We start from the raw sequence: 13,172 nt of genomic DNA, 5'->3' as shown, positions 1-13,172 counted from the left end.
TAATTTTTTTTAATTATGGAAAAATTCCAAACAGGCAAAAGTGGAGAGACGGTATGATAAGCCCCCAAGTACCCGCCACCCAGATTCGACAGTTACCAGCTCACAGACAGTCTTGTTCCACACACTCACCCTTCCACCCAATTATTTTGAAGCAAATCCAGACATCATGTCTCATCCCCTAATTACTTCAGGATGTGTCTCTAAAATAGAAGAGGACTCTCTCTTTGTAAAATATAATAGCAATACCAAAATCACACCTAAAAACCAAGTAGTTCCTTAATGCCAACTGTCTAGTCAGTATTCAAATTTCTCCAGTTGTCTTATAATGTTTTTGAATTGGCTTATTTGAATGTAAAATCAAGGCAAGGTCCATATATTGCGATTGGTTGATTTGTCTCATAATTATCTTTTGTTTTTTGGTCACTCCGCTCCTTGTGGGATCTTCGTTCCCTGACCAGGGATTAAACTGGGATGCCCTCAGCAGAGAAGGCGTCCAGTTCTAACCACTGGACCACCAGGGAATTCCTCGTTATCTTTTCATCTAGTGGTTTCCCCAAGTGCCTGAAGGGCTTGTTAAAACAAATTCCTGCACCCCACCAAGGGATTCTGGTTCAGTAGGTCCACTGGGGGCCTGAGACTCCTCACAGATTCCCACGTGATCCTGATGCTGCCGGCCCAGGGGGGATCTTCCAGTAATGCTCCTACAGAATTTCCCACAGGCTCCCCCTGCATCCCCCCCAGTGTCGCTTAACATATTCCTCCGTCCCCTGTGTTTCCTGTAAACCGCTGGTAGATAGTTCTGGAAGCTCAGCTGGATTCCGGTTCCATTTTTTTGGCAAGACAGCTTCATGGGTGGTGTTTTGTTCTTCCCTCAGGAGATGCACAATGCCTGTTTGTCTTTTTTTTTTTTTTGCCAGGTTAAACAGTAAGGCTAAATCGGGTTTAACCCTGAATCTGACTCCAAATTTGAGCCAGGAATACAGGGAAACCCTACTTCACTGGCCTCCGGTGGGCCCAGGGGCAGGGTTTGGAGAGGAAATAAGTAATCGTAGACATGTGCCCAGCAGAACGTAAACATCTTTGGAGAGCTGTCCCACTGCCTCACTCTTTTGATACTCACAGCCGTCCTCTAGGGGAAGGCGGGGCTGATGCTACGCTTCCAGTTTTCCAGACCTGAAGGAGACAAATGCTTCACCCAGACTACATACATGGCATGCAGCAGGGCTGGGGCGGAAGCTGGGGTTCTCACTCCGGTCCAGTACGCTTCGCCCTCCCCACAGCCCTGCCTTTGGCCAGCTAACTCCCCTGTTGTCCTCCTTCTTCTAGGACCCAGATCAACTTCACGGTGGCCATTGATTTCACAGCCTCCAATGGTGAGTAGCAGGCATGGGCCAAGGAGCTGGGTGGGGGCTGGGGGCCTGGAAAAGGGAGGGCTTTTCAGGACTGTGGTAGTTGTCCCTAGCTGGACGCCAGGTCTTCCATACTCTCTGGCCTCATCCTCCCAAAGAGGAGGAACTTGGGCCTGGAGAACCAAAGATACAGCCAAGGTGGCAAAGGCATTCGCTGATTGGATCGTGGTCACTCACAAAGCCGGGCTCTGGGCCTACATACCCTGAGCCTTGCTCTTGAGGACACCCAGCCTCCCTGGGGGAATAGGAGAGCCACGCTGTGGGGAGCCCTGGAGCAGGGGTGTTTCCTCGCAGGATCAGACTGCACAGCCCCTGTGCAGTCCAGGGCTTCCCAGGTGGCACTGGCGACAAAGAACCTGCTTGCCAATGCAGGAGATGTAAGAGACGCGGGTTTGATTCTTGGGTTGAGACGATTCCCTGGAGGAGGGCATGGCAACCCACTCCAAGTATTCTTGCCTGGAGAATCCCACGGACAGAGGAGCCTGGCGGGCTACAGTCCCTGGGGTCGCAAAGTGTCAGATACGACTGAGCGACCGAGCACGAGCAGGAGCATGATGTGCAGGCCAGCCTGCAGGCTGGAGGGGAGGCAGAGGCAGGACTGGGAGGTGGGGCACCCGGGGGCTCCAGGCCTCGCCTCTGCTCGGCTGCCCCAGCTTCCTTCCTTCCCTGACCTTCTCCAGGGTGACTGAGCGGTTGGGAGCAATCAGTGCCTAACTGTTAGAGCCATGACAGCCTTCCTTGGACTCTGCACCTGCATTAAGCCCCGCTCAATCAGAAATTCCTCAGGTCTGGTAGTCTGCAGGCTTGTCAGAAACCTCTCTCTGCAAGGCCCTACCACGGCAGAGTGCTGAGACGTCAGAACTGGGGGGGCGGCCAGGGGGTACGGTGCTTAGTATTCATAACAATGAGGAGAGTTACAGTAACATCTGTTTAATCCTCACAGTAGTCCAGTGAGGCGGGGACTATTATTAGTATAGTATAGTATAGTGTTAGTTGATCAGCTGTCTCTGACTCTTTGCCATCCCATGGACCGTAGCCCACCAGGCTCCTCTGTCCATGGGATTCTCCAGGCAAGAATACTGCAAGTAGGTTGCCATTCCCTTCTCCAGGGGATCTTCTCAACCTAGGGATTGAACCCAGGTCTCCTGCATTCCAGGCAGGTTCTTTACCATCTGAGCCACCAGGGAAGCCTGGGGACTATTATTACCCCCATTCTACTGCTGGGGAGACTGAGGCTGAGTGGTTACGCATTCGTATCCAAGATCACACAGCAGGAAGTAGAAAAAGGATTAATACTTGGCAGGCTGTGCTGTACTACTCTCGTTAATAAACAAGTAACTAATATATGGACCATATCAGTGGTAACAAGGGCTATGGAGAACAAGCCAGGAAGAGGGGTGGGGACTGTAGCTTTCAACAGGCTCCAGGGAAGACCACAGCAGACCTGAAAAGGGAGGGAGGAAGGCATGCGCACATCTGTGGAAGGATGTCCCAGAGCAGAGGGAACAGTCTTTGCCAAGGCCCTGAGGCGGGGATGGCTAGACGCTGGAACCGAGGGAGTAATGGGATGGTAGGAGATGCGGAGAGGTGTCACTGGAGGCCGGTTCCAGTGGGGCTGTGTGGGCCCTCGTAAGGACTTTAGATTCAGCTCTGGGTGAAATGGAAACATCGGGGCATTTTGAGCAGAGAAGAGGTGTGATTAGGTGAGTTTTGATGTAGACTCAGCCTGGTGGGTGTGCTGAGTGTGGACACAGGGCAGAGACCTGGAGATCAGGCTGCTGCAGTCCTACGAGCAAGAGGCTAGATTCACAGAGGAGGGACTCAGGCTCCATTCGGAGGGTTTCGCAGCCATGGTTTGCTCAAGGGTTGAATGCTCAGTAAGGGAAGGAAAGGGGTGCCGTTGGACACCCCTTCTGCATTCCGAGCCCGGTGACGTGGCATGTCCGGGCCATCCAGTGTCCCCCCTTGTACCCACTTCGCAGGGAACCCCTCGCAGTCCACGTCGCTGCACTACATGAGCCCCTACCAGCTGAACGCCTACGCGCTGGCGCTGACCGCCGTCGGGGAGATCATCCAGCACTACGACAGCGACAAGATGTTCCCCGCCCTCGGCTTCGGGGCCAAGCTGCCCCCGGACGGCAGGGTGTCCCACGAGTTCCCACTGGTAGGAGACCCCCGAGAGAAAGGGCTGTGGCCTGGGGTAGGGAGGCCTTGCCCGTCCTGCCCACCTGGGGACTTGAGCTGCGGGCTTTGTGGGGGCAGGCTGCCTGCTGGGGCTTGGAGCGGGACTTGTATCAGAGCTCAGATCAGAACCCCACTCCCCACTTCGGTCACAATCATCTCCCCTGTGAAGCCACCCACAGTGGGCTCTGCCCTCCTTTTCCCAACAAGACCCTGGTGGAGGTGGAGTGGAGTCATGGCTGAACTATTCCCTAAGACCTCAGAAATGAGGATAAAAAGGGTGTGCGTTGGGGTCTGAACAACTGCAGGTAATTCTAGGATGGGAGGATGTGTCTCAGCAGACACAGGGAGTAGGACAAGGAGCCCGTCTGGACACTGCTCACCTGGAGCTTGTGGGGCCCATCATGGTGGGCCCTGGGGCTCTCTTCCCAGCCCCCACCCCCGAGCCCCCACCAGAGAAGAGTCTAGGAGGGCCCAGGCCTGCAGGCCTCCTCCATCCTGGCCCAGCCTCCCCGCCAGACCACCCCTCTGCCCTCCTTCCCACCCCTCCTTCCTTCCTGGGCTCAGCTCCCCACCCGCTGTGCTCCCAGAATGGCAACCAGGAGAACCCCTCGTGCTGCGGCATCGATGGCATCCTAGAGGCCTACCACCACAGTCTGCGCACGGTGCAGCTCTACGGCCCCACCAACTTCGCCCCCGTGGTCACCCATGTGGCCAGGTGAGCACGGGGTCACTGGACAGCCCTCCCCGCAGCTCGCAAGGGGCTTCCTTCCCTCCCCATCCTTTCAGGAAGGCGGGAGGGCGTGTCTCTTCCCACTGATTTACTTTTGGGGGTGCCCTGACCCTAAAAAGATCCCCTTTCCACCAAAGAGCTGTCACACCAGTGTTCAGGGTCCTTGTGTGGGGGGACGGCGTGCCCAGCATCCCAGCAGACAGACCGCCACCCCCTGCCCTGCCCCAGGAACGCGGCCGCAGTGCAGGACGGCTCCCAGTACTCGGTGCTGCTCATCATCACAGATGGGGTCATCTCGGACATGGCGCAGACCAAGGAGGCGATCGTCAACGTGAGCGGGGCGTGGGGACAGGGGGTGGGGAAGTGCCTCCTTTGGGGAGACCTGTGGGGCATGGCCTCTCTTCTCCCTGCCCTCTTCGGGACCACTCCTGGTTTCTCGCTGTAGAGCCTGGAGGGCCAACAGCAGGGTTTGGGGGGCAGAGGGGGTCCGGCTGATGAAGGATCCGACTGGCAAACTCTGTACCTACCTCTTCATCACACTGGGTGGTCCACTCCCTCCAGACTCCTATGGCTCTCTCGTTAACCCACCTCTGGGGCTGCTGCCCCAGACCCCAGCCCGGCTTGGCCAGGTAGAAGAGATGGGAGGTCCCAAGAGGTGGAGACGGGGTGGTCTCCCTGCACAGGGGCTCTGGCCATAGCTGGCCCTCCCTCCAGGCCCACGTAAAAGCTGTCCCACATGACGGAGGTCCAGAGACAGAGGAGAGGACGGGGTGTCTTGCAGAAGCAGACCTGTGACCCGCCTCCCCTCTGCCTCCTTCCTTCTCGATTCCCACTTCCTCTCTGGTGTCCCCACCTCCGTTCCCTTTGGTCTATGCCCTCTTTCCCGCCTCCTTCTTTTTCTGTGTTTCTCTGTGTGTCTCCATCCTCCACTTCTCCAATTCTTCCCTGACCGCCTTCCTTTCTTCTGTGGCCCACCCCTTCCCTTCCCTACCCACAATCTCCCCTTCCTTTTAACTGGCCCCTTGGCTGGGCCCCCACCCCTCCCACCCACCTCCACCTCCCGTGTCATCTCCCACGTTGCCTCCCAGGCTGCCAAACTCCCCATGTCCATCATCATCATCGGCGTGGGCCAGGCAGAGTTCGACGGTGAGTCCCCACCGCCCCCCGACGTGTTTCCCCAGAGGCTTCAGGCCCTTGGGAGTGACCCCTCCCAAAAGAGCAAGGACTCACACCCCGGTCTGTGTGAGACTGTCTGGGTGAGCAGGCAGGGTGTGAGAGTGCGTTTGTTTGCACAGGGAGGGGTGTGTCAAGGTGCGTACCCCACGCCCACACCCCAAGGCTGTGGGGAGGAGGCCCCAAGTCACTCCTCCAGCCTCCACCCTGGGATCCTGCGCGGGGTGGGGGCGGGGAGGGCTGCCCGGGACTGGGCTCCTCCTGTCTCCTGGCTTCAGCTTTCTCATCTCTGACGCGGGGGCCTGGGCTGGCGGCCTCTGTCCTGCCGGGCTCAGGTGCCCTCCGGTTAGTTCCCCCACCCCTTGTCTTTACCCCCTCCCCCCAACAGCCATGGTGGAACTAGATGGCGATGACGTGCGGATCTCCTCCCGGGGAAAGCTGGCCGAGCGGGACATTGTCCAGGTGAAGCCCAGACCTTGGCTTTCCCCACAGAAAACGGAAGAGCCCCCCTAGCCAGGCTGACCTCACTCCCCCTTCTGGGGGCTTCTCTGGAAAGGGGCCCTGGAGGGAGGCATTGGTAGTCCTAAAATGGCTTGACCATCATAGAAGGAGATAGGAGTCAGTTGTGGGGCTGGACACCCCCCCACCATGTCTGAGACTCACCCCTAGCCTGGTGTTACCCCAACTGGAACGCTCACACCCTGCCCTCCCTGAGCCTGCAGCGTCTCCTGTAGAACACAGAGGCCTAGTTTCTCACACCTTCTGTTGCTTTCTGCCGGGCTGCCTTCCGGAGTGAGATGGCAAACCCTGTGAAGGTGGAGGCGGTGTCTAAAGGGCTGCTGCAGCCCTTTTCAAGAATGAGTGTTGCCTGGTTCACTGAATCAGTGCCAGCCTCTCCGCAGAGAATGGCAAATGTAACAGCAGACAGGTCTTTGTCCTCAGGGAATCCCTGTCTAGTCAAGCCTCAGAATGCACCTCAGTAAGCACACACCCCTCTGTGACTCTGCTGCAGACTGAGTGCCTGGTGCTTAGGAGATTCAGAATAAAATAAAAACCCCCGACGGTCTCCATACTGCCTCCACCCCCATTAAAAAAATTAAAATGGGGGAGGGATCATTCCAGATGTGGAGACCAAAGCTGGGGGGCTAGCAACTGAAGAAGGGCAGTCTGGGAGGTGCGTGCAAAGGCCTGGAGGCAGAAGTGAGCCTGAGGCACGGGAGTCGGGGGTAGTGGGGCATGGGGGAGGCAGACATCTCCTGGGAGGAAGCCATAGGAGTGGAACTGTAGGTATTGGGCCAGAAAGGGAACCCAAAGAGACAGAAGGGACTCTGCTGCAGAGGTGGGAGGAGACCTGCAGGGTCCATTTCCCAGAAACCAGGGATTCCCTTCAGCATTTCCTGAGTGTCTGCTAAGTTCTGCTAAGTGCCTCTGCTTGGTGCAGATACTTAATCAGAGATTAAGGAATCTTGTTCAGTTGTTTGTCCTGGCATGAACAGTGTTCAATAAGTTATTTTTTGAGTGAATGAAAGAACAATGACTATGATGCCACCCTTTAGAGAATCACTATGCTGAGGAAGGCTTGGGTCAAGCCAGGCAGAGGCTGGGCAGGAGTGGGACAGGAGCCCAGGCCTGGAGATTTGGGGGTGGGGCCTGGTGTCCAGAGGGAGACCGGGCCTCACCCTGCCTCCCCCTGCTGGACAGTTCGTGCCCTTCAGGGACTACGTGGACCGCACGGGCAACCACGTGCTGAGCATGGCGCGCCTGGCCCGTGACGTGCTGGCCGAGATCCCCGACCAGCTGGTGTCCTACATGAAGGCACAGGGCATCCGCCCACGCTCCCCGCCCATGGCCACTGCTCGCTCTCCCCCACAGTCTCCGGCCCGCACACCCCCAGCTTCCCCGCTGCACACGCACATCTGAGCATGTGGTCTGCTCAGATGGCTGGGGCTTAGGCCAGTAGAAAGGTAGGCGGGGCGCCCAGACCCTGCTGCGGTCCACCCTGTCCAGCCTATGGAACACGTGTGCCTGGGAGGCTGGCGGGGCGGGGCTTCTGGAGACTCCTCCCACACTGCCCCACACCCTGAAGTCTGGAGGTACAGGTGATGGAGTTGGGGATCTGGGCCCCTCCTTCTCTTCTTTCACTGACGCCTGGTTCTGGACCAGCCAGGAAGATGTTAATCAGGACCATCGGGGTCCCCCTCAGCCCACCCGGGCAATCTTCGTCAGCTCCTTTATCACCCTGAGCCTGGGCTGAGCCTCCCACCACCAGGTCCCCTGCTCCTGTGGTATCTACTCCTATACCAGCCCCCTGACCCCCACCTCAGTATCTATCCTGTCCCTGTTGCCAATGAACCCCATGAGGCTGCTGGGCTTTGAGGAATGCCCAAACACGTGACCCCCTCGCTGGGACCCTTGCATGCAGTGGGAGTACTACAGACCCATGAAGGGGATGCAGTGGTAATGGATGGAGGCCGTGTGGTGGGCAAGGAACGGAAGCTTATCAGGCACGGAGTCCTTTCTGGTGCCTCTCCAGCCCAGTATGATGCTGGTTCTAGACAGAAATCCACAGGCCTCTCCTGGTCTGGGCCCATAGAGACCTTCGCAGTTGGCTCCTGGCCTCAGACAGCCCCTTCTTTCCCCAGAGGCTGCCCAGGGTCCTTGGGGTGCAATCCTTTACCACCCACCTGGAGGCTTGGGCAAAAAGCAGCCCTGCTCCAGCATTCTGACACTGCCCCTCTATCCCATGGGGATGGGGGATCCCTGGGTTCAACCCTGCCTCCAGCCCCTGCTGGCTGCAGGAACCCAGGCAAGGCCTTTCTACCTTCTGGATCTCAGTTTCCACATCTGTAAGGCAAGAGGGTTGACCAGATGGCCCTGGGTTTACCTTCAGCTCTGATAGTCTGAGAGTCCACAGTCATCCTGTGTCCAGCTTCCCCCATCCCACTCCTCACTAGTGCTGCCCTTTAAGGCCGTCTTGGCTCTAGGGTCACCCTGTTCCATCCCATCACCCCATATCCACCCTAGTCCCTCAGCCTTGGGCTCCTGGCCTCTGAGCCAGAGCCCTTGCCCCTGTTGTGGGAAAGGTGAGAAAGATGATCTCATGCCTGGGCCCCCACCCCAGCTGCCCAGCCTTTACCCACCTGGGGAACAGGTCATGCATGCCAGTCCCTCCTGCTGCATGGGGCTCCTCTGCCCACTGAATCTCCCATGCCTGGTGGAGACCAGGCCACACCGCGTCTGTTGCAGACACTGCTTCCCTCCCCATCATGCATGACGGTGCCGTTTCTATGCTGTCTGGTCCTGTGCCCGTCTCTGAGACAGTCTCTGTGTGGAATTTGCCTTAAACTGAAGTAAATTGGATTCTTTTACTAAAGTTCTTTGTTTTCCTTTGTCCTTTGAAAAATAGCACAGATGTTGCTGTGTGAGCGTCCAGGTGCTCCTCGCTCTCTTTTTTCCCCTCTTTTATTCAACAAAAATGTGCTGAACAGCTATGTGCCGGGGTCCGTGCTAGGCACTGCGGATGCAGCAGTGAACGAAACATGGGGGCCCCGTCTCCGTGTCGAGCTTACGGCAGACACGCGACAGGACAGGGGAAACACAGTAAGCACATAAATGAATAGGTAAATAACGATTTCCAGTGGTGGTAAGTGTCACAAAGGAGAATAAGAGGATAGAGAGGGACAAGGTGACATTTTAAATGAGGTGGTCGGGGAGGGGGCCTCTCCGAGGAGATGACAGTTAGATGAACCCTGAGCAAAGGAGAGAGAGGGACATACTGGTCTCTGAGGCAAGAGGGCTTCAAGGAGCAGGAGCAGCACATAGAAGGCCCTGGGGTGTGTTTGAAGGACAGCAGGAAGCCAGTGGGTTGAACCTGCATTAAGGAGGGAAGAGGGGGCATTTCCTTGGTGCTCCAGTGGTTAAGACTCCACACTTCCATTGCAGGGGGCACAGGTTCAATCTCTGGTCAGGGAACTAAGATCCTGCATGCCACAGGGGGCAGCCAAAAGCAGCAAGGAGGGGACAGTGCAGGAGATGGGCTTGGGGGTGGAGAATCTGGAATGTGCAGGGCCTTGTGGGTCACAGTAAGGTCTTCAGTGTTGCTCTGAGGCAATCAGGGAGCCACTAAGGAGGTGAGAGAGGTGAGCAACAGGATCAGATTATTCTGTGAGTGACTTCATTGCATTTGCTCACTCATCTCTCAGCAAGTGTTGAGTGAGCATTAGTGCCAGGCGCTGCTCAGGTTTGGAGACCCTGCTCACACACAGTCGCACCCTTCACAGGCCTCTAACCCCTGCTCTGGAGAAATAAGCAATAAATACTACCACCCTAGGGTATCAAGACGGAACCAGGGAGAAGGGCCAGGATCTGTGGGTACCAAAGGGAGACTCTTGGGGCAGCCTAGACCACTGGTCCCCAACCTTTTGGGCACCAGGGACCGGTTTCTTGGAGGACAGTTTTTCCACGGGGTTGCGGGGATGGTTTCAGGATAATTCAAGCACATTACATTCATTATGCCACCGCTGATCTGACAGGAAGCCGAGCTCAAGGGGTAATGTGAGCGATAGGGAGTGGCTGTAAATACAGATGAAGCTTTGTTTGCTCACCCACTGCTAACCTCCAGCTCTGTAGGCCTGTTCCTAAGGCCATGGATCAGTACCAGTCAGTGGCCTGGGGGTTAGGGACCCCCGGCCTAGACAACACACAGATCATGTGTCCAGGATGAGTTGCCGCACCTGTGTGACAGGGCCGTCTCTCCTCCCTTGCAGGACTGTCATAGGGCCAGAATAACATGCAGATGTGCACATATGAAGCGTGTGACATGCACAGGACCTGCTGCGCTCAGTGTGCAATAAACACCACCTTCCTCCTCATCGCTGTTCACATATAAAGCCTCCTGTGGCCACACATGGCCTCCTGTGGCCATGAGGGCCCAGGATCACAAGGAAAAGGGATCTCTCCCTTCTCTGGGAGAGTTTGCTCTTGGATTAGCCCTCCAGGCAGCCATTCCCAACCTGCACATCACAAGACACTGGTACTAATTACACCAAAGTTTGGGACGTGCTTGCTTCTGACGATTCTATAGTAAATTAGAGCTGATTCACCACTATCCTTATAATTAGATGCCCCTCTGACTTGCATTCCAATCCGCTTTGAGTGGGAACCGGGTTGGGTCACAGCTCGAGAAGAAGGAAGTTCCCATAACCAGTGGCCTGATTTCCCTCACCTTGGGCACCCATGGGAAAGGGTTGGGAGGAGAAGACCGCCGCCTGGCAGGGGAATTGAGGCTCAGAGCCGCTGCCCCAGGGCGCCGAGAGCGTCTTCACTGTGCTATAGACAGTAGCTTCTCTCCTGAGTTCTTTCCCAACAATGTGTTCCACAGAACACTGGTTCCCTGGCAGGAGTTTTGGGAAGCTGCTGGCTCCAAGCCCCTCTCAGAGAGTCCCAGGGGCTGTCAGGGTATTTGAGGCTCTGATTAGTCTTATGGCAAAGAGACTATATTTCTTAAGCTTTTTGACCATGGTGTGCGTGCATGTGTGTGCATGTGTGTGTGTGTGCGTGTGTGTGTATTTAGCTGTAACACCGTCACCAAGCAGAACATGCTGTCTTGGGAATTTCAGTAGAGACACATCTCCCTGGTTCCCAGGCCAACACGAAAGCCTGAGGCTTTCCCCCAGGAGGCCTGAAGGAGGGCATGGAGTTGGGGAACTTCTCAGAGGGGATAGAGTAGCAGAGGTGAAGCCATTTGGTTCTGGAGAGAAGGAAGAGGCCTCAAAAGGCGTCCCTGCCCCGGCCACATCAGGAAGAGAAACCACAGAGAAGGTGTTCAGGAATTCACAGACTCATGGCTCCACTTTGACTTTACTTCATGGGGTTCCTATATTGTGCTGAGAAGTGTGTGTGTGGCAGAGCTGGGGGAGGGCAAGCAGAGAAGGGCGAGGAGATTGAAGGGCCCCCCCTCCCCAGACTACGAGCCCCTATTCAGTCTGCCCATTCAATCTCCAGGCCTTCAGGATTGAGGACCCCAGTTTATCAGCCCTCAGATCATTCTGCTACTCACTTCTCAGCCTTTAGAAGTCCCTTTCCCACTCTCATTTCAAATGCCCCTCAATTAACAAAAATGAGATTATACTAATAATAGTAATGACCAATACTCATTTACTAAGCACCAGGCATTCTTTTAAGCACTGTATATTCGGGAAGTTTATCTTCGTAACAACCTGTGAAAAGGGTACTATCAGGATTCTACTTTCCAGACGAGAAAACTGAGGCATAGAGAGGTTAAGGGACTTTTCAGGTTATACAACTAGAAAGCCCTGGAGCCCATAGGTATCCATCTGAGCCTCAAGGTAAAACGCGTGCCTTGATCTAGTTGCTATTTAACTGCTGCATCACCTTTGCTGGGCTGCCTCCCGTCTCTGGATCTTCGTCTCCCCACTGGTAAAATGGAGGGGATGGGATCTAATGTCACTAGGGGTCTTCCCATTTCTATTGAATTTCAGCCTTCCGATCAGCCTAACCTCTCAGACCCCCACCAGGCCCCAGGGGCTTCCCGAGGCCCCATCACGTCCAGGCTGGACACTCTCCATCACCACACCAGCTCCGCCCGCAGCCCTGGGATGCCTGGCTGCCAGTGGCCTGCGAAAGAGGTCCCCGAGCCTGGCCCGGAAGGGGCGAGAGAGGTAGAAGCAGAGGAGGGGGCTGACAGCGCAATTGGAGTAGGCCAGGAGAGTGCAGAGGCTGGAGGCCACGTAAGCCACGGGCGTGGCAGGCAGGTCACCCACAGCTGCCACGTAGCCCAGCACGGAGCAGGGCCCCCACATCAGCATGAAGACCACCAGCACTACGAGGATGAGCCCGGTGTTCTCCCGATGCTCCCGGGCGCTCTCCCCCATGGGGCCCCGGGGCTGCGTCCACAGGAGCCAGCCCATGTGGCCGAAAGAGCAGCCCAGCCCCAGCACGCAAGGCAGGAAGGCCAGGGCTCCCAGGAGCGTGAAGTAGCAGGAGGTCTGAGCAGGGTTCAGAAGCAAGAGGCAGGCCCAGGCCCCCTCCTCCACGACTGCTCGCTGGAACAGCCATGTGGGCAGCGAGGCTGTGAGGCCCAGGGCCCACATGGCCCCGCAGAGCAGCCGGCGAGCACCCGGGCCGGACGGGAGGGCCAGGTCGGGCCGGGCCACAGCCACGTGGCGCAGGAGCGCCGTGGCCACCATGCTGTAGAAGGTGCAGAACATGGTGGCGCTGTTGGCGGCCTGGCTGGTGGTGCAGACGGTGGGGCCCAGCCACCAGTCCTGCCGCAGGAAGCTCAGCAGGAGCACCGGCACCACGCAGGCCAGGAAGAGCAGGTCGGACAACGTGATGTTCACCATGAGGCTGTTGGTCAAGGAGAGGAGCGGGCAGGGGGCGCCCGGGCCCCGGCCCACCACCAGCAGCATCAGCCCATTGGCCAGCAACCCCACCAGCAGGATGAGGCCACAGACCCCCGCAAAGACGAGTCGGAGCGGTTGCTCGGCTGTGGCCATGAGCCCGGCGCTAGACGTAGCATTGGCCTGCATTCTGCTGCTCCAGGCCCACGAGGACAGCGCAGAAGCCAGCCCGCAGGCCGCCTTCCTCTTTCCCTGCCGAGCTCCCTCCTTTCGCAGACCCCTGCACACGGTGGGTGCCCCGGGCCTGCCTCAGCA

General features: G+C 57.0%; 2 protein-coding genes across 5 annotated transcripts in view; one reads left to right on the top strand and one right to left on the bottom strand.

The window, feature by feature from the left end:
- CPNE5 (copine 5) overlaps positions 1-8,869 on the top strand; it is a 102,266-nt gene extending 93,397 nt beyond the window's left edge. For 3 of the 4 annotated variants that reach the window (XM_027524537.1, XM_027524538.1, XM_027524539.1), the window contains 7 exons: positions 1,327-1,373; positions 3,392-3,573; positions 4,181-4,308; positions 4,552-4,654; positions 5,412-5,469; positions 5,885-5,958; positions 7,198-8,869. In XM_027524537.1, coding sequence (XP_027380338.1) covers positions 1,327-1,373; positions 3,392-3,573; positions 4,181-4,308; positions 4,552-4,654; positions 5,412-5,469; positions 5,885-5,958; positions 7,198-7,416 — 811 coding nt within the window. In that variant the 3' untranslated portion in view covers positions 7,417-8,869. Of the gene's footprint in view, positions 1-1,175; positions 1,212-1,326; positions 1,374-3,391; positions 3,574-4,180; positions 4,309-4,551; positions 4,655-5,411; positions 5,470-5,884; positions 5,959-7,197 lie in introns of those variants that run through there. The other variant, XM_027524540.1, reaches the window with a different exon arrangement.
- A 2,801-nt stretch (positions 8,870-11,670) lies between these two features.
- Positions 11,671-13,046, bottom strand: LOC113882221 (galanin receptor type 3-like). The gene has a single exon (XM_027525442.1). It carries the CDS (start codon positions 13,044-13,046, stop codon positions 12,018-12,020), a length of 1,029 nt encoding a protein of 342 aa, XP_027381243.1. The 3' UTR covers positions 11,671-12,017.
- Positions 13,047-13,172: the final 126 nt, after the last annotated feature.

Source organism: Bos indicus x Bos taurus, chromosome 23 (genome assembly GCF_003369695.1).
Source record: "Bos indicus x Bos taurus breed Angus x Brahman F1 hybrid chromosome 23, Bos_hybrid_MaternalHap_v2.0, whole genome shotgun sequence".
Classification (NCBI taxonomy): Eukaryota; Metazoa; Chordata; class Mammalia; order Artiodactyla; family Bovidae; genus Bos; species Bos indicus x Bos taurus.
Note: the sequence above shows the minus strand (reverse complement) of the source record. Positions and strands in the feature narration are given on the sequence as shown.

What these genes read in the sequence shown, in the direction of transcription:
- LOC113882221 (XM_027525442.1), bottom strand. Translation starts at nt 13,046, where the DNA reads ATGCAGGCCAATGCTACGTCTAGCGCCGGGCTCATGGCCACAGCCGAG.